The sequence below is a fragment of the Physeter macrocephalus genome, chromosome 20 (genome assembly GCF_002837175.3).
Source record: "Physeter macrocephalus isolate SW-GA chromosome 20, ASM283717v5, whole genome shotgun sequence".
Lineage (NCBI taxonomy): Eukaryota > Metazoa > Chordata > Mammalia > Artiodactyla > Physeteridae > Physeter > Physeter macrocephalus.
The window spans coordinates 53,094,935-53,114,475 of NC_041233.1; the positions used below are offsets into that span (position 1 = coordinate 53,094,935).

At 42.7% G+C, this 19,541-nt stretch overlaps 1 protein-coding gene across 6 annotated transcripts in view; it reads left to right on the plus strand.

Annotated features, from left to right (window-relative positions):
- The window catches only part of ENTPD1 (ectonucleoside triphosphate diphosphohydrolase 1), a 128,441-nt gene that overhangs the window by 27,605 nt on the left and 81,295 nt on the right, over window positions 1-19,541 (plus strand). Inside the window, exon 1 of one of the 6 annotated variants that reach the window (XM_007118068.3) lies at window positions 34-530. The exons of 2 other annotated variants lie outside the window; for them this stretch is intronic. In XM_007118068.3, the coding sequence (XP_007118130.1) occupies window positions 515-530 (16 nt within the window). In that variant the 5' untranslated portion in view covers window positions 34-514. 3 more of the 6 variants (XM_055081304.1, XM_055081306.1, XM_055081303.1) reach the window with 3 other exon arrangements.

Here is a 19,541-nt window from a genome sequence, read left to right on the forward strand (position 1 = left end):
CAATAGCAGAATAACTGAGGCAGAAGAACGGATAAGTGACCTTGAAGATAAAATAGTGGAAATAACTACTGCAGAGCGGAATAAAGGTAACAAGTTTCTTGTTATCTTGCTTCAAAATTGCAAAAAGTAAATAGCTTTTTTTTTTTTTTTTTTTTTTTGCTTGCAGCCAAGATAAACCTTTTAAGGGGAAAAATGGATTTCTGTAACAAAGGGAGAGGGAAAGAGCTGAAGAGAGATATCTGAACATACATTGTTTCAAGATACAAAAAATTGCAACCCGGGGAAGCTTTAGAGGAATGAGCTGTTGGACTTCTCGGCCAGTCTGTCCTTTCAATGAAAAAGACATAGGGTTTGAGGTTCCTTCCGAAACGGGGCAGGCTAATTTAGCCCCTCCCACGAGCCCGAGGGTCTGTTATATCTCTGTTCCTCGAGTACCTCTCTCACTGAGACCGACCACAGCAAGCAGAGGCTGAAAAGTAAAGAGCAAAGAGGAAGAAAACAAAAGCTGCCAATTATGGAAGATAGAAGGGGTAAGAGCAAAATTGATTTGATCTGAATCCTTAAGAACAAACAAAAAAAAAAAAGAAAAAGAAAAAAGAAAACCAAAAGCCCGGACCAAAAGCAAGTACTTTAAAGAGCAAGAGGCAAAAAGCCCTAAATACACTTTCCCACCCTCTCCTTCTGAGAAGGCAGAGAAAAAACTTTGGGAAACATTTTAGGAAGCCAAGCTCCGGAGTTAAGAGTCAAAGGTGGCTCCTGAGCAAGCTGGAGCAGCTCATGAATATTCATTAGCAATTGGTATTCAGATCTGGTTTTTTAGAGGCAAAAGACTTCTTCCGTCCCCTCGCAGTTTAGGAGGCAGCTGCCTCATTTACAGTCCAGAGTCGTCTTGCTTCGGGTCAGTACCTCAGTGAGTTTGCTTGAAGATGCTGGGCTCTGTGTGTAGATTTGCCTTGTTCTCGAATTTCCTGTGTGCTTTCCTGTTGTGAAATTAGCAAAGGCTTCTCTGCCTGGAATTAGACAGAGAAGTTAATGTGGCAAGAGCCTGTCACAACAGGACCGGAGAGTATGTCTTGCAAAAGACTAAACTTTTCTTGGGAGGTGTGGGGGAGTGTGCATGGGTGTCGGGAGGGAGGGAAGGGGTATAGGTACGAAGAACAGTTTTATCTTAAAAAAGCAAGGCTTATCGGACGGGCTATATTTAGATTTTGTCTAAAAACTGCGAGAGTAGCCTGGTTTGTACAGATGGTGTGCGGTCTCTGTCTTTTACCTCTTTTGGGCATTTTCTGCCAGGACAGAGAGCCAGCTGCTTGCCAGCCCGTGGGAGCCAGGAAGAATGTCTGCAGCAGTGTGGTTGTGTAGGTTTGCAAACCTTCATCAGCTCTGGTCTCTAATATCCCCACATGTTTTTATCACATAGAACGTGGAGGAATGGGATGAGTAGTCAATAGAGTTCTTAATAATGACAGTAATGATAGCTGTTAATGTTTTCGTCTTTACTCTGTGCTGGGAGCTGTTCTAAGCATATTACACGTGTTACTTATTCCTCACAGCAACTTATAAGGTGAGTGCTATCATTATCATCCCCATTTCCCAGATGATGGAGTTGAGGTAGTGAGAGAGTAGCTTACCTTGGGATCACACAGTAAGTGGTGAACTTGAATGCAGGCGAAGGACGCAGGGTCCAAGGGTCTATTTCCCTACCCTGTTGCTCCACTTCAGAGTCTCTTGTTACTGCTCCGACGCTGTTGATTTGGGTTTGCAAATCTTTGAAGCTACTGGGGAAATGATACTGGTGAAATCTCAAGTCTGGGAAGGAATTTGTGCTTTGCTATCAAGTTTACATGCATTTTTCCCATTTGGTGCCCGTGGCCATTCTCTGTGGTAGGGCCCAGGTATTGTTATTACTGCCTTTTACAAAAGGGAGAGACTGAAGCCAGGAGGGGTTAGATGGCAGGAATCACACAGCTAGTGTTCAGAAGTCCAAAGCAGGCTAGAAATCCACTGCCTCTGGTTTCCCTTCTAACCTGCAGACCGAGCTGAGTCATCTCTGAACTTCTGTCCCCACCCCCAGACACTTTCAGTTCCTCAAGGGACTTGGGGAACTTCCTTCCTCCCTTCCAGATTGTTTCAAGACACTTGCCTCTGCCGTGAAGGCTGATTTGGCCCTCTCCTTCTCCTTTAGTCTGGAACCAAGCTGCTCGAGTTTGAATCCCAGCTCCACCCTTTCCTGTGAGCCTCAGTCTCCTCATCTGTAAAATGAAGAGAATAATGTTATCTACCTCACAGGGTTGTTGTAAGGACTAAATGAGGGATTCATGCAGGGTTCTCAGAACAGGGCCTGATGTATATAATATGTGCTCAATAAATGTTAGCTGTTGCAATCACTCCTTCAAGCCTCATCTTGATTGTTAGTCCCTCCTTTAAGCCTTCTCCAGCCCTTTGAGCCTTATATTGGATGTTTCTGCAGTACCTCACCACTTACACCTAAGGTGGCACTTGTCATACTTGTCCACATTCCTGCCTTCTGCATCGCTTCCCAGCCTTCCCCTGACTATAATTTCTTTATTTACCTTAGGATCTGCAGTGTCTAGCACAGTGTTTAACACATAATGGACACTCAATAAATATTTAGTAAGCTAAGTAATATTATCTTAGTTGATTTTCATCCAAGCGTCAGTAGGCTGGTTTAAAAGGGGACCTTTGAGTTTGCAGTGGAGTCCTGCTGGTACAAACAGCTCTTTTGTGCAATATGTAAAGACATCCCTCTAAGTGAATACACTGAAAAACAAAATGCATCTCTTCTAGGTGGGTGACCTTCAGAGCTGATGTGACCCTATGCTAGGGCACCCCGTTTGGCCCGTCCAGCTCTGGCTGAATTTCAGCCCCCAGTCCCCTTTCAGCCAAGAACCAAACTGGAGATTTCAGATGCCTCATAGCACAACTTCACTGCCTCTGAACAGAACATCTGGTTCCAGAAATAGTGTCCCGCCAGCCCCATTTTATAGCGACCAACCTCGTAGTCTGAGACAATATACTCTGGTAATAGAAGAAAAACAAACACCACAGAGGTTGGCCCTGGATAAAATCATAGAGTACATTAAATTTGTTTCCAGCACCCTCCCTTTCCTTTTCTTGGCATACCTTCAAACCTGTTTGACAAATATTATTGTGTCTTCCATTTGTAAGTCCCTATGCCAGATGTGTGGGATATAAACAGTTTGCTCACAGTCTAGTGAGGAAGGCAGACATATATACAACCAACTCTAATTGAAGCCAGACTCTGTGAAGTGCTAATAATCATAGCTAACATTGGTTTTTTATTATGTGCAAGGCACTGTAATTTTTATACATACCTCTGGCATTGTTTCACGTCATCTTCCCCAAAAAACCTATGATAGAGATTTCTGCATCTTACAGCTGTGGAGGGAAGTTACTTGGCCAATGTCATCCAGATAGTAATAGGCAAAGGGGGGAATTTAGACCAATATAGTTAGGCTGCAAAGCTTGGGTTCCTAATAGATAAGTTCTCCTGCCTCCCTAAGAACCATAATAGAAGTTTAAGGAAAATCCCATGAGAAACAGAACAGGGATTGATGATTTGGGGGAAAACTTCTCAAAGGATGGAACGCTTCAGTTGGACCTAGAAAGATGAGTAGTCTGGTGCCCACAATAAGCCCTTCCAAATCCCAGCAGTGCTTAAAGACCTTTCTCTCTCTTTTACCAAAACTGCAGCCTAGATTTAAGAATAAAAAGCTTTTTTCACTTTTTTCCAGGTTCCAAGTAGGGAACCTATTTACATGTTCATCCTGGAGATTTGTAGGCGGAAGTCCAAAGTTTAGCCTTGATTATGAGTTTGGGATTACCAGTCCTGTAATCTAATAAACCTTTACAAAGTCAACAGGTGCATATTAAATGATTTCTTTCATCATGATTGTCTTGCATGGTCATTGGGCACATGTGGTAAACAGTTTTTACAAATGGCAGTGATTGGTCTTGCTTTTACTTGGCCAAACCATATTTTAAGAGTATTTTCTCCCTTGTGTTGTCTTTATGGTTGCTTCTGCACTCCACGACCAGTGGTTGTGCCGAAGGGCATTAATGTTTAATTCCACCTGCCTATGCAGAGTGAAGGTGAGGACTGGGGCACATCCCGTAGGGTCTGTCCCTTGTGAGCTCCATTCCCTGAAAAAGTTTGGAGGGAGGCCAAAGTTGAGGGCAGCCGTTGTGGTGAAGAATCATCAAACCTCTTGAAGGTTTGATGGAAGTGCAGATGAGCAGAGGCACTGGCTTTGTCTTGGTGAATGCGTGTGTGTGTTCTGAGGCAGTATTTCTTAAACTTCGATATGCATATGCATCATTGGGGATCTTGTTAAAAGGCAGATTCTGATCCCGCAACTCTGGAGTGGGGTCTGAGATTGTGCATCTCTCACAAGCTCCCAGGTGATAGTAATGCTGCCTCTACATAGGCTACACTTGGACTAGCCATGTCATAGTGTCATTGCATTGCCATAGTGTCAGGGCTTATTTTGGTACCAAACAACCAAGCCCTCCCTTCCCCAGTGCTCCCGCCCCAACCCCCCTCCCCTCCCCCTCCTCTGAAGCTACTACTTGGAGTCACTGATCAGTTATGTCATTGCAGGATGATGGGACACCTAATTCATGCATTCCTTTGTTCTTTCAGTAAACATATGTCCTAGAATTTTGCCATGCAAGAAACAAATCTGAATCTTTATCACATACAGTCTGTAATTGCACATAAAGGCCCTGTGTTGGATTTCCTAAACATCTCCCACCTTTTCTCTACGGCTCCAAGATTCCTTATGCTGCTTTCATTCCCTGCCTCCAACCTGAGAAGTACTGGAACAGAACATTTGGCTGCCCCAGACCCCTTTGCTGGGTGTTTGGAGTGCCCGAGAGCTGGGGCTAGCAAGGATTCAGGACTCTGAGACTGGGAGCAGCGTGCCAGGGGGCAGTGTCTGCACTGCAGAAGTGAGGTGAGAATGATCCCAGACGCAAAGGAGGATAGTGAATGCAGAGAGGACCGATGGGATTTCTTTAGGTTTGGAAAATTGAGGGACTCATAAGGAAAAAAGAAGTCGTTGGAGTAGAGAAGGCAAGAGGGAGTTTGCCTAACATACTTCCATCCCACAGTTTTTGTGCTAGAGTATCAAAATGAATTTAGAGACCCAGGAACAATGGCAGTACATGCCCTACGTAAAAAGGTGTTTCCTTCTGATCCATAAGGAGGATGTGGACAATTTCTTTCTGTCGGTGAAGATGTAAGTAATATGGGACATACTCATTAAAGAAGACATGAAATATGGATTAGAGGAGAAAGAAAAACAATCGCTCATGACAATATTTTGTTGTATTTCCTTGTAGTTCCTTTTTCTATGCCTGGGTTGTTTCTCTTTTTTAGCACTTACTTGACTACAACCTTGAAAAATTAACGAGGTGGCATTGTGATTGGCAGGCTATACATACAGTTTTAAAGCCTGACTTTTAGTGTAGCAGTGAAGCACGAGTATTTTCCACCTTATAGCATAGTCTTCGTTAGCATAATTTTTATAGTCACATAGTTTTTTTTAACAGTGTCTCTGTTATTGAACATTTAGGTTGTTCCCATTTCCAATAAACATCTTTGTGAGTGACGTTTTTCCATATGTAGGGTTGCATGCTGAGGATAGAATCCCAGAAGTAGAATTACTGGATTAAAATTTGTAAATATTTTTTAAAGTTCTTGATTACTATTAACAAGTTGCTTTACCAAAGGATGGACCCTTCATGCTCCCACAAGGAGTTCCTGTTTTGCTGCATCCCTGACAACTTAGGTGTTTTGTTTTGTTTTTTTCTTTAAATAATCGTGTCCACTTGTATGTTGTTTTAGTTTGTTTAATTACTGGTGAATTTGACATTTTTCACATAATGTGCTTCTTCTTTTGTATACTGTTTACATCTGTTGCCTGTTTATTACTTATTGGATTTTATGTTTTAAATTAATTTATGTGAGCTCTTGATAAAATAAAGATATTCAGGTTTTTCTACTATATTTGCAACAGTTTTCCAAAACCTTAGTGTTTTTATACAGAGACTTAACAGCTATGAATAGATCCAATACATTTTTATCTGTGGTGTTATATTTTCAAAAAAGTTTGATATTGCATTTATTGTCTCTTTAACCCAAGATAATTTTTTTAAAGTTCCAAATAATTGTCATTTTTGTTTAAACCATTAATTTTTATTAATTTTTCCTTTTATTTCACAATGATGAGAGAATATGGCTTTAATATTTCTGAGGTTTCTTTGTACCTAAGCATGTAGTGAATTTTTATAAATGTGAACACTTGTGAATAAGATATATTCTGTTTTTTTTTTTTTTTTTTTTTTGCTGTACGCGGGCCTCTCACTGTTGTGGCCTCTCCCGTTGCGGAGCACAGGCTCCGGACGCGCAGGCTCAGCGGCCATGGCTCACGGGCCCAGCCGCTCCGCGGTATGTGGGATCTTCCCGGACTGGAGCACGAACCCGTGTCCCCTGCATTGGCAGGCGGACTGTCAACCACTGCGCCACCAGGGAAGCCCTATTCTGTTTTTAAGATATAAAATTGTATATTTGTAAATCTATCCAGTCATTTCAATTATATGGTAATCCCTCCTCAACCATAATTTTCTCCTATGTGAAATTATAGTACATCTGCATTTACTTTTGTATACTTTTATTGTTACCTATGGGAATTTTCATTCCAGGAAAAAGAATGAGCTGTGAATAATTTTTTATTGTGGCTTATTAGAAAAGGGTGGGGGGCAGTGATAGAGAGTTGTGACTATAAAAGGAAGTAAAGTAGATACAGAGAAGAAGTCAATAAAGTCTTGAGAAAGATGAAAGAAGATGAGACAAAGTTCTCAGCATCTTAGGCAGCTGAGCCTTGTATGGCTACATAACTTTAGGAAGTATTGTAGTATGGTGTGAGTGAAAATTACCAAGTCTTTCCTTCCCAAATAATCATGGCAGGCCCCAGGAGGCCAGAGCCAGGAGGTGGGTCTGGTTGGCAGGATATAGGAGGCGAGGGTCAGAATCTCTGAACTATAAAATTGAAACAGTCTTGCTCAAGTGGATAAAGACTCAGACACATGCACAAAAGACATCTGAAGCAGTGTGTCATCAGCAAAATAACTTTTTAGGCACTGAACTGAAAAGGCAGGGTAGGGAGGACTGGAAAAGTTTCTAGTGAACAAATGTTGGTAAATAGAAAGTAATAGTGCAGTACTCATATTTTCTAATTTAAGCTGTGTGAAATGTTCTTGATACCATCTTTTGCTTAATGTCTTCTTTTTTATTGCTTTATTTTGGTGTACTTACAAATAATCATTAGGGCTTTTTCGTAGATTTATTTTCTTTTTCTTCTTTTTTGGTTGATATAGTAACAGTGGTAGGCTGCAAAGATTACAGAACTGAATCCCCAGAATTTATGAATGTTACCTTATATGGAAAGAGTCTTTGCAGATGTGATTAAATTAAGGAATTTAAACTGGGGAGATCCTGGATAATCACAGATGGTCTTGTAAGAGGGAGGAGGAGGGAGACCTGACACAGAAGAAGGCAACGCAACCACTGTAGCAAGATGCTGTGCTACTGGCTTTGAATATGGAGGAGAGGTCCACAAGCCAAGGAATGCGGAATGCATGGAATGCCATCAAGCAGATGGAAAAGGAAGAGTAGCCCTGCCCACACCTTGATTTCAGTCCAGTGAAATTGATTTCAGACTTTGGAACTTCAGAACTGTAAGAGTAAATGTGTGTTGTTTTAAGCCACTGGGTTTGTGGTAATTTGTTATGGCAGCTGTAGGAAACTAACGGAGTAAGTGTTTAATACATGGACGTGGTGATGGTTTAGTTAGTTAATCTACAGGTTTATAGTGTGTATTGAGCCACCTGTTGTTCCAGTCAACTTACAGATGTTAACTCAGTTCTCAAACAACTGTTTGAAGTTGATACTGTCCCTGTCTTACAAATGAGAAACCAAGGAATGAGTAGTTAAGTGACCTACCTAAAGTCTCTCAATTGGTAAGTGCTGAGGTTGAGATTTGAACCCATAGTTGTTGATCTTACTATTATTTCGAGATATAATTCACATACCATATAATTAACCTGCTTAAAGTTTACAATTCATTGTTTTTAAACATAGTCACAGAATTGTGCGGCCATCACTACAATCAATTTTAGAACATTTTATCACCACCAGAGGAAACCCTGTACCCATTAGCATGAATTTAATTAACTTTAATATAGTTCTTTTCTCACTATGACTTTCCCCATTTTTGAGTTCTTAATTTTTGTTCCTTTCAAAATAATCTGCTGCATATGAAAGTAATTTTTTAGAAAGGGCATCAATGTGGTAAGAGAGCGACAACTTGTCTAAATATAGATAGCTTATCCCCCTCACGTAATTGGAAATATTCCCCCATTGTCTTGAGAAGTTTGATGCTGTGAAGTACTTTGAGGACACTTTTTCAGCCTGAACATTTTTCTGTTCTCTATTCCTGACATTTTCACAGTGAGACAACTGAGTATGGACTTCCTTTCATTGATTTTGCTTAGAATATGGTAAACCCTTTTGATTTCCAAATTCAGGACTTCTTTAGGGGCAAGAAAGATTTCTCTTTTCATAACTTTAATCAGTGCTCCTACTCTGTTCATTTGCTTTTCTTCTTCAGGGACCTATTATTTGGATCTCTTATCTCTGAACTTACTCCATCCGTTTATCTCTCCCTTTCTTCCCTCCCTCCCTCCCTCTCTCTCTCTCTTTCTTTCCCTCTCTCTCTCCTTTCTTCCTTCCTTCTTTCCTTTCCTTTCTTTATTTTCCTTTGTATTTTGACAATATTTTCCTAATATTCTCTACATCACTGATTCAGTTTTCCTTAATTATTTCTAGTATAAACTTTCATTCAGCTACAGTATTTTTGGTTTCCATGAAATCTTTTATCCTAATCTGTTCTCTTCTCAGACCAACATCCTCTTGTATCTAACCAAAAAATAAAGTAAGATTTCCCTCTCTTTCCTGCATCATATCTATTTTGGAAGCAAGCTTTTCCTCTACCATTCTTTCTACTTATTGCAGAATTTATTTAATCTAAGGCCTTATCCTTGAAAGAAAAGAGATACCTTTTGTAGGGGTGCACAAATGAATGTATGTGTTTTTCATCTTATTCTAAAAAGAATTTAAGGAAGGACTAGGGGAGATTCATCCCAGTTCAGTGTTAGAGATGGGGAATGCATGGTCTACCCTGGGCTCCCTTAGATTCTGTTTGGATCCTAGAATAATGCAATCACCAAATGCGACATCCCCTTCTATGTGTGGGAAGACATCTCAGTCCTCTACCCAAAAAAGCTCACTCAGATCCAGGAAAGAAGGCAACAATCCTGTTGCCATAGAGTCATGTTTCAGAGGATAGAGAGGCTAGGGCTCTCAGGATTCTGTCAGTAATTTTGTCCAGAGGCATAAAGGCATTCAGGAAGGACCCTTCTCTGGGCCCATTTTCTTGCTTTTGCCCCTTTCCCACTGAGAGCAAACCTTCATTAAACTGCGGAGTGAGCTCCTGCTCCACTGCTTAGCACCTTGCCCAAGGTGCTAAGGTCTTTTGTTGGAGATCAGTTCTAAGTCTCTTTTTATACTCATGGTAGAGTAAGGTTATCAGTTCACAGAGGCAAAAATAAACACACAAACAAGCAAAACAAAGCAGGACAAAACAACAAACCCCAGACTTTCCAAAGAGTTCCCCGTGCCCCTCCCGTCACACGAGCTTCTCTTCTCCCGCAGCACGCTTTTGTTGATCCCAAGTTAATGAGTGTTAGGTGGGCCAGCTGAGGCCTCTGCTTACTTGCCCCGGTCATGCTGCCTTGTCTCAGAAGAGGTGATGCTGGCCGTTAGTATCGTTTCTTAATGCACTGCCATTTCATTTGAGGAAAAAATATCATTTCTTTTAGGATAAGATATAGATTTTCACAAGAATGTGGGAGAGTGTGGCAAAGTATTTTCGCTTATGCTGTCATCATACTTAGTGGTCATAAGACTTGGCTCTGTGAGATCACTCTGGCAGGAATGAACCAAGAAGTTGGTGAGGTGAGAGATGATGGGGACCTGCACTAAGGCATTGATGGTGGGTGGGTGGGGGAGAAGGATGGATGAGAGGAGCTGGATTTAAACAATATTTATGAGGTAGAGTTTGAGGTAGAGGGCTAGGTGGTTTGTTGGGAGGGAAGGAGAAGGAGATGTTAAGATTTATTCTCAAGTTTAGCTTTAGATGATTGGATTAATATTTATGAATAAGACTGGGAATGAGGGAGGGAGAGTGGATTTGGCAGGGGAGGAGGGAGATAATAAGTTCATCCTGGCACATGCTAAATATGAGATGTTTATAAGATATCAAGGCAGAGATATTCTGTTGGTTGCTAGAAATGTGGATGTAGAGCTTGGAGAGGTCTGGCCAAAATCAAGAGATGATGGGAGTTAGAGTTGGAGCATGGAGTCAATAGTTGAAAATATGAGCATTTAAAGTATGAGTCACCCTGGAAAGTATAGAGAATGATTGTTATACAGCAGAAACTAACACAACATTGTAAAGTAATTATACTCCAATAAAGATGTTAAAAAATAAAACAACAATTATACTTAAAAAAAAAAAGAAAAGAAAGTATAGGGAATGAAAACAGAAGAAATGAAGAATGGAACCCCAGGAGGGCTTCCCTGGTGGCGCAGTGGTTGAGAATCCGCCTGCCGATGCAGGGGACACGGGTTCATGCCCCGGTCCGGGAAGATCCCACATGCTGCGGAGCGGTTGGGCCCGTGTGCCATGGCCGCTGAGCCTGTGCGTCCGGAGCCTGTGCTCTGCAACGGGAGAGGCCACAACAGTGAGAGGCCCGCGTACCACAAAAAAAAGAAAAAAGAATGGAACCCAAGGAAACACCAACAATAAAGGGATGGGAAAAGAAATGCCTTAAGAAGAGAGATTCGGAAAGAAAACCTAAAAAGGTAAGAGAAAGCCAAGGAGAGTCTGAACCCAGTAGCCAAGGGAGATTGTGTTTTGAGACCAAAGTTTCTAGAAGAAGTGCCGAAGCTGCAGATTACACAAGAAGGAGAATGAGAAGAGGTATCGTATTTTCTATTCTTCTAGCACCTCCCACCCCTGCCCTCTACCCCTGCCCCACAGTGTAATGTTTTTGGAATTGGGATGCACTTTATAATATTTCCTACCCACAGACCCTTAATCCCTCCAGCAAAAACCCTTAAAACTCTAATGGTACATTTTACAGTGGAAGAGATGTGGTGATTGGGTTTGAGAATTTGGAGCTTATAAATATCCTTGGTGAAACTGTGCTCTGCAACGGGAGAGGCCACAACAGTGAGAGGCCCGCGTACCACAAAAAAAAGAAAAAAGAATGGAACCCAAGGAAACACCAACAATAAAGGGATGGGAAAAGAAATGCCTTAAGAAGAGAGACTCGGAAAGAAAACCTAAAAAGGTAAGAGAAAGCCAAGGAGAGTCTGAACCCAGTAGCCAAGGGAGATTGTGTTTTGAGACCAAAGTTTCTAGAAGAAGTGCCGAAGCTGCAGATTACACAAGAAGGAGAATGAGAAGAGGTATCGTATTTTCTATTCTTCTAGCACCTCCCACCCCTGCCCTCTACCCCTGCCCCACAGTGTAATGTTTTTGGAATTGGGATGCACTTTATAATATTTCCTACCCACAGACCCTTAATCCCTCCAGCAAAAACCCTTAAAACTCTAATGGTACATTTTACAGTGGAAGAGATGTGGTGATTGGGTTTGAGAATTTGGAGCTTATAAATATCCTTGGTGAAAACAGACTTAGTAGAATATTAAGAGGTTAAACAGCAGAAGTTACGAAAGTAGGAACATTGAGCTTATTAGATAACTCAAGAAGTGAGGTGGTGGAGGGAAAGAGAGAGCTGACATGAGGGATAAGTTGGATCAAGGAAAGAATGTTGCAGACTAGAGTGGACTTGATTATGTTTGAAGGATAAGAGCCAACAGGGGGGATTCCCTGGCGGTCCAGTGGTTTAGGACTCCGTGCTTTCACTGCCAGACCCAGGTTCAGTCCCTGGTCAGGAAACTTAAGATCCTGCAAGCTGCACGGTGCGGCCAAAAAAAACCCAACCAAACAAAAAAGAGCCAATGGAAGGGAGATGGACTCATTCATTAACAAATATTTATTGAGCAAAGAGTATATGTCAAGCACTGTTCTAGGCACTGAGGATACAGTGGAAAGCAAAACAAAATCCTTAACTTCACAGGGTTTATGTTCTGGGTGGAGGGGTGGGGTGAGGGCAGACAGATAATTAGCAAAACGAAAAAAAGTAAGATGTATGGTATGTTAGTGATAAGTACTGAGAAAAAATCAAAGCAGGAAGGGGGGTTGAGAAGTATTGGGAGGTTACAATTTTACATAGGGTGGTAAAATAGAAGGTGATTGGGAAGAAAGACCTTAAAGAGGTAAAGAAGTCCAGCATGTGGCTCTCTCTGGGAAGAATGTTCCAGGTGGCGAGGCCAGCAAATACAAAGTCCTGCAGAGAAATTAAGTGTTTAAGGAAGAGCAAAGAAGCCAGTGTGGCTGAGTTGAAGAGAGGTGACAAGGAGGTGAGAGCTGAGTGACTTCCCTGGAGGTCCAGTGGTTAAGGCTCTGTGCTTCAAATGCAGGGGGTGTGGGTTTGATTCCTGGTCAGAAAATAAGATCCCACATGCCGTGCGGCCAATAAAAAGGAAAAAAAAATGCAGGAGGTGAGAGCTGAGAGGTGGATTTGAACTAAACAGACTGTCTAGGGTCTTGTAGGCCATTGTGAACCTTTGGCTTTACTTATAGTGAAATGGGAAACCACTGGTGGGTTTTGAGCAGAGTAGTGACTGGATCCGTTTCACATTTTGATAGGCTCCCCATGGCTACTATGTGGAGAATAGACCGAAAGGGGGCAAGGGTAGAAGAGAGAGATCAGTTGGGAGACTACTGCAATAATACCAGTGAGAGATGATTGTGTCTAGTCCTAGGTGGTAGCAGTAGAAGTTGTGAGAAGTGATTGGATTTTTAAAATTTGAGGTAGAGTTGATTTACAATATTATATTACTTTTGAGTATATAGCACAGTGATTCAAAATTTTTATAGAATATACCCTATTTAAAGTTATTATAAAATATGGGCTATATTCCCTGTGCTGTACAATATATCCTTGTAGCTTATTTATTTTATATGTAATAGTTTGTATCTCTTAATGCCCTGCCCCTATCTTGCTCCTTCCCCTTCCCTCTCCCCACTGGTAACCACTAGTTTTATCTCTATGTCTGTGAGTCTGTTTCTGTTTTGTTACATTCATTCATTTGTTTTATTTTTTAGATTACACATATAAGTGATAACATATGGCATTTGTCTTTCTCTGACTTATCTCACTAAGCGTAATACCCATCTATGTTGTTGCAAATGGCAAAATTTCATTCTTTTTTATGGCTGAGTAGTATTCCATTGTATATATATACCACATGTTCTTTATCCATTCATCTGTTGATGGACACTTAGGTTGCTTCCATATCTTGGCTGTTGTAAATAATGCTGCTGTGACCAATGGGGGTGCATGTATCTTTTTCTTGAATTTGTGTTTTTGTTTTCTTTGGATATATACACAGGAGTGGAATTGCTGGATCATGTGGTAGTTCTATTTTTAGTTTTTTGAGTCAGCGGCCATGGCTCACGGGCCTATCCGCTCTGTGGCATGTGGGATCTTCCCAGACTGGGGCACGAACCTGTGTCCCCTATTTTTAGTTTTTTGAGGAACCTTCATACTGTTCCATAGTGGCTGCACCAACTTATATTCCCAGCAACACTGTACAAGGGTTCCTTTTCTCCACATCCTTGCCAACATTTGTTAGTTGTGTTCTTTTTGATGATAGCCATTCTAACAGGTGTGAGGTAGTATCTTGTTGTGGTTTTGATTTGCATTTCTCTGATGATTAACAATGTTGAGCATGATTACTATTTTTGACAACATATTTTACATATTTCTGTTTCGTGTATCCCTTAACTGCTTATTGCAGATATAGATGATTTTACCACTTTTGTCTTTTAACTTTTCTACTAGCTTTGTGTGTGGTTGACTTACTGCCTTTACTGTATATTTGCCTTTACTGATGAGCTTTTTCCTTTTGTAATTTTCATGTTTTTAGTTGTGGCCTTTTCTTTTGTCTTAGAGAAGTCCCTTTAACATTTCTTGTAAAACTGGTTTGGTGGCGCTGAACTCTTTTAGTTTTTGCTTGTCTATGAAATTTTTGATCTCTCCATTAAATATGAGCGAAAGCCTTGCTGAGTAGAGTATTCTTGGTTGTAGGTTTTTCCCTTTCATTACTTTAAATATATTGTGCCACTCTCTTCTGGCCTGCAGAGTTTCTGCTGAAAAGTCAGCTGATTATGCTTGATATAATCTTAGAGGTCTCTTAAACTTTCCTCATTTCTTTTTATTCTTTTTTCTGTTCAGCATCAGTGATTTCCTCTACTCTGTCTTCTGGTTCGCTGATCCATTCCCCTATATCATTTAGTCTGTTGTTGATTCCTTGTAGTGTATTTTTCATTTCAGTTATTGTATTCTTCATCTCTGTTTGGTTCTTATTTTTATTTTCTCTTTGTTAAAAACTTCTAACTTCTCACTCTGTTCATCCATTCTTCTCCTGAGTTCTTTGATCTTTATAATCATTACCTTGAATTCTTTATTGGATAGATTGCCTATCTCCACTTCACTTAATTTTTCTTCTGGGATTTTTTTTTTTCAGCGGCCATGGCTCACGGGCCTATCCGCTCTGTGGCATGTGGGATCTTCCCAGACTGGGGCACGAACCTGTGTCCCCTACATCGGCAGGCGGACTCCCAACCACTGCGCCACCAGGGAAGCCCTCTTCTGGGATTTTATCTTGTTTCTTCCTTTGGAACATGTTCTTCTGTCACATCATTTTGCCTAAGTTGCTGTTTTTATTTCTATGTATCTGGCAGGTTGGTTATATTTCCCAACCTTAGAGAAGTGACCTTTTGTAGCAGATGTCCTTTGAGTCCCAGCAGCACACTCCCCTCTGGTCACCAAAGCTATATGCTCTAGGGGTGCCCCTATGTGGGCTGAGTCCTTCTGTTGCAGCAGGCTGACTGCTGTGGATGGTCTGGTAGGTGTGGCTGGCCCCCAGTCTGGTTGGTTGCCAGGTCCTGCCTTATGTGGGGGCTGCTAGCTGCTGGTTGGTGGGGTTGGGTCACGAGGCAGCTGCCTGAAGAACCCCAGGGGTCTCAAGGCTAGCGCTGGCTCACTGGTGGGCAGAGCCAGGTTCTGGGGTGGTGGTTGTGGCGTCAGGGTTCCCTGATCTAGTGTTGGCCTGGTGGTGGGTGGAGCTTGTTCTTGACATGGCTAGCTGTGGGTTCTGGGGTGTCCTAAAGCTGCTGCTGGCCTGCTGGTGAGTGGGGCTGAACCTGAGGCAGCTGGCTGAGTAATCCAAGGTATCTCAGAGCTGGTGTTGACCTGATGGTGGGTGGGGCTAGAGCCCAGGGGATCCCAGGGATAATGTTGGCCCACTGGTGGGTGGACCCATGTCTCAAGGTCTCTGGCTACAGGGCCCTGGGGGTCCTGAAGCTGGTGTCAGCCTGCTGGTGGGTGGAGCTGGATCTCAGGGAGTCCCAGGGCTGGTGCTGGCCCACTGGTGGGCAGAGCCAGGTGCTAGAGTCTCTGGCTCCAGAGCCCAGGGGTCCAAGAGCAGGTGTTGGACTGCTGGTCGGTGGGGCCAGTTCCTGGCACAGCTGGCTGCAGGATCTGGGATGTACTGGCATTGGTGTTGGCCTGCTGGTAAGTGAGGCCCCATCTCAGTGTGGCTGGCTGAGGGGCTCAACTTGCCTCAGAGCTGGTGTTGATCTGCTGGTGGGCAGAGCTGGGGTCCAGTGGGTCCTGGGGTTGGTGCCTACCTGCTGGTGGTGGGCTGGGTCCTTCCATGGCAGGATGCAGGGCTGCGGTTGTCCTGGGGCTGGTGTCTGCCCGCTTGTGGGTGGGGCCAGGGCCCGGGGTGTCCTGGGGCTGGTGTCTGCACACTGGTGTGTGAGGCTAGATTCTGGGCCCTCTGGTGGATAGGGCTTTGTCCAGGGATGGCTCTGGGCTCAGGGGATCTTAAGGCAGCCTGCCTGCTGTGGGTGGGCCTGTGTCCCGGCCTGGCTAGTTGCTTGGCCCGAGGCATCCCAGTACTGGTGCTTAGTGGCTGGTGAGCAGGGCTGGGGCTAGGTCCCAAGACTAATAAGGTAGAGGGAGGATTCCAAAATGGAGCTTGCCAGCACCAGTGTCCCCACAGTAGAACGAGCTCCAAAAAATGTCTGCTGCCAGTGCCTGTGCCCCCAGGGTGAGCTCCAGTTGCCTCCTGCCTCTCTGGGAGACTCTCCAAGATCATCAGGTGGGTGTGAGCCAGGTTCCTTTCAAATGACTGCTTCTGCCCTGGGTCCCGGAGCATGTGATTTTGTGTGAGCCCTTTAAGAGGGGAGTCTCCATTTCCCATAGCTCTCTGGGTCTCCCAAAAGTAAGCCCCATTGGCCTTCAAAGCCAAACGTTCTGGGGGCGCGACTTCCTTGTGCAGGACCCTAGGGCTGAGGTGCCCCATGTGGGGCTCAGACCCTCGCTTTCTGGGGAGAACCTCTGCAATTGTAATTATTCTTTCCTTTGGGGGGTCACCCACCTGGGGATATGGGTCTTGACTATACTGTGCCTCTTCCCCTCCTACCCATCTCGTTGTAGTTCCTTCTTTTTATCTTTTCTGGTAGGTTCTGGTCTTTCTCATCAATAGTTGCTCTGTAAATAGTTGTGATTTCAGTGTGCCCATGAGAAGATATAAGCTTCCTACTCTACCCTCTTGGGAACTCTCCCAAGAAGTGATTGGATTTTGAAGGCAGAGCCAATAGTATTTCCTGACTGGATCTGGATGGAAAACATAGAGAGAAGGAAATTTGTTTCCAAGGTTTTGGGCCTTCCAAAAACTAGAAGGATGGAGTGGCCTTGAGCTGAAATGGAAAGACTGTAGGAGGAACATGTTTGAGTGGGAAGCTCAGGATCTCAGTTTTGGATGTTTTAAGTTTGAGATGCCTTTGATAAGAAATGCCTGTTTGGGGATTTCCCTGGTGGTCCAGTGGTTAAGACTCCCCACTTCCACTGCAGGGGGCGCAGGTTCGATCCCTGGTCAGGGAACTAAGATCCTGCATGCTGCACAGCGTGGCCAAAAAGAAAAAAGAAAAGAAATGCCTATTTGACATGGAGATTTTGAATTACGCAGATGAATATACAAGTCTGGAGTTCAGGGGAGAAGACTGTGCTGGAGATACAAATTTGGGTCATTAGGTGGTGTTTAAACTCAGTGAGACTGGATTTAAATGCAATGAGATTGGATGAGAGCACCAAAGGAGTGAATGTAGATAGAAAAGAAATTCTAAGGACTGAGCCTTGGGATGCTACAAATTTAATGGTTGGGGACAAGAGGAGAAATCATCCAACAAAACTGATAAAGAGTGTGTGTGTGTGTGTGTGTGTGTGTGTGTGTGTGTGGGTGTGGGTGTGGGTGTGGGTGTGTGTGGGTGTATGTTGCGGTGGGAGGAGGGGGATAAACTAGGAGAGTATGTTGTCCTGAGATCCAAGTAAAGAAAGTGTGTTAAGAGGAGGAAGTGATTGGCTGGATCTAATGCTGCTCATGGGTCAAATAAGGTGAAACTGAGAATTGACCATTGCATTTAGCACAGTGGAGGTCCATGGTGATCTCGGTAAGAGCCCGTTTGGTGGAGTGCTGGGAGCAAAATTCTCACTGGAGTTCATCATATTGCTTCTCCTCTCCCCCTCCTCCCTCCCTGAACTAAGGCGGAATCAGTGGTACCTGAAGAACATGGTTGAGTGTGAGGGAGGCATGGTTCCTCAAAGGAAATCAGAGTCCTAGTACAAGAAGAAGGGGAAATGGATTCTTGGCAGACAATACAGCAAATGTTCACTTTAGCTAGAAATAGCCTGTCTCTGTCCTGTGTATCCTATTTACAGTCTCTAGCATCAGTTCTCTGTAAAGATTTTTAGGAATGGAAACTTTTATGGAAGGCATATAACCCCTGGTGCTGATAGACCATCCAGATTGCAGACATTTTCTCTGAAAGAAAAGCCAGAGGCCCTACAGGGCTAGGAAGTGTGTTCTTTTACAAATGTGTCTTTCTCAGTGAGCTCACTCCAGAATTCAGACTGTGAAGATAGCCCAAACCCCAGGCTCCTAGTCACTGTTACACTTTCCAGAACTGCCTTATGGTTTCACATGGTATATCTGTTTGCAAAATCCAATGATTTGGAGGACTTTACACTTTAAGAGAGGATAAGGGCAGGGTAGGAGTAGGAAATCACAGTTCAAACGTGGTCTAGATATTTCTGCATTTGGCATTTTAAAAAGACTCAGTGAATGTTAGCGCTGGAAGGGACTTGAGTATTCTCAAATCTCTTCATTAAAATAGAATTAATTACATTGCTGTCTTTTAAAATTACACAAATAATACAAGTTTATTACAGGAAATTTGGGATACATAAAGAACAAATAAGAAAATAAAAATTCTCTGTAAGCTCACTGTTCATACCTCTTTGTCATGTCCTTCTCTTGTTCTCTTCTTTCTCCTACTTTTTATTATTATTATTATTAATTTTTTTAAAATTTGGAGCCATGTTATTCATACTGATTGTAATCTTCTATTTTACTTCATAATTTGTCATGACAATCCAATGGCTTTTACCGTATGATTTTTAATGACTGCATATAGTATTCCATCATTTGAACATATACCATGTACTTATTTAACGATTACCTTTTATGGAATATTTAGGAAATTTCCAAATATTTTACTATTATAAAAACTGTTGTGGATCAATCTCAGTGCATGTCTTCGAAGATTTCTTTAGGATAAATTCCTAAAAGTAGAATTTCTAAACTGTTCTCCAAATTACAGCAGTATCTGAGTGACAGAAACACTGAAGTTCTGAGTTAGGAAGGACTATGCCCAAGTTACCCAGCCGGTCAGTGGCTGAGTGTGTTTTGGAGTCCAGCTCCCTATCTTTTGAGAGACACTTTTCCTTGACACCATGCTTCCTGTTACATTTCAGCTTCTTGTTAGTGATGTCCTGCAGGACCCCTTAGACCTTGATGACATATAATTTTTTCCTGCAAACTGTGTGGCTCCCACTCATGCCAACCTAGTCCTCTAATTCATCTGTGGGCGTGAACTCTGAACAGTTAGAGACACCTTTTTTCATGAGAGACGATGGTGCTCCTCAGATACCTTTCCCCTTTAGGGTGATAAATATTTCTTTATTAGTCAAGAGCCATACCCACTAGACATTTCCTCATACACATGAAGTGTTCCTGAGGTTTCTCTGACTTCTTTTTACCCTTACTCTTTTTTTTTTTTTTTTTTTTTTTTTTGTGGTATGCGGGCCTCCCTCTGTTGTGGCCTCTCCCGTTG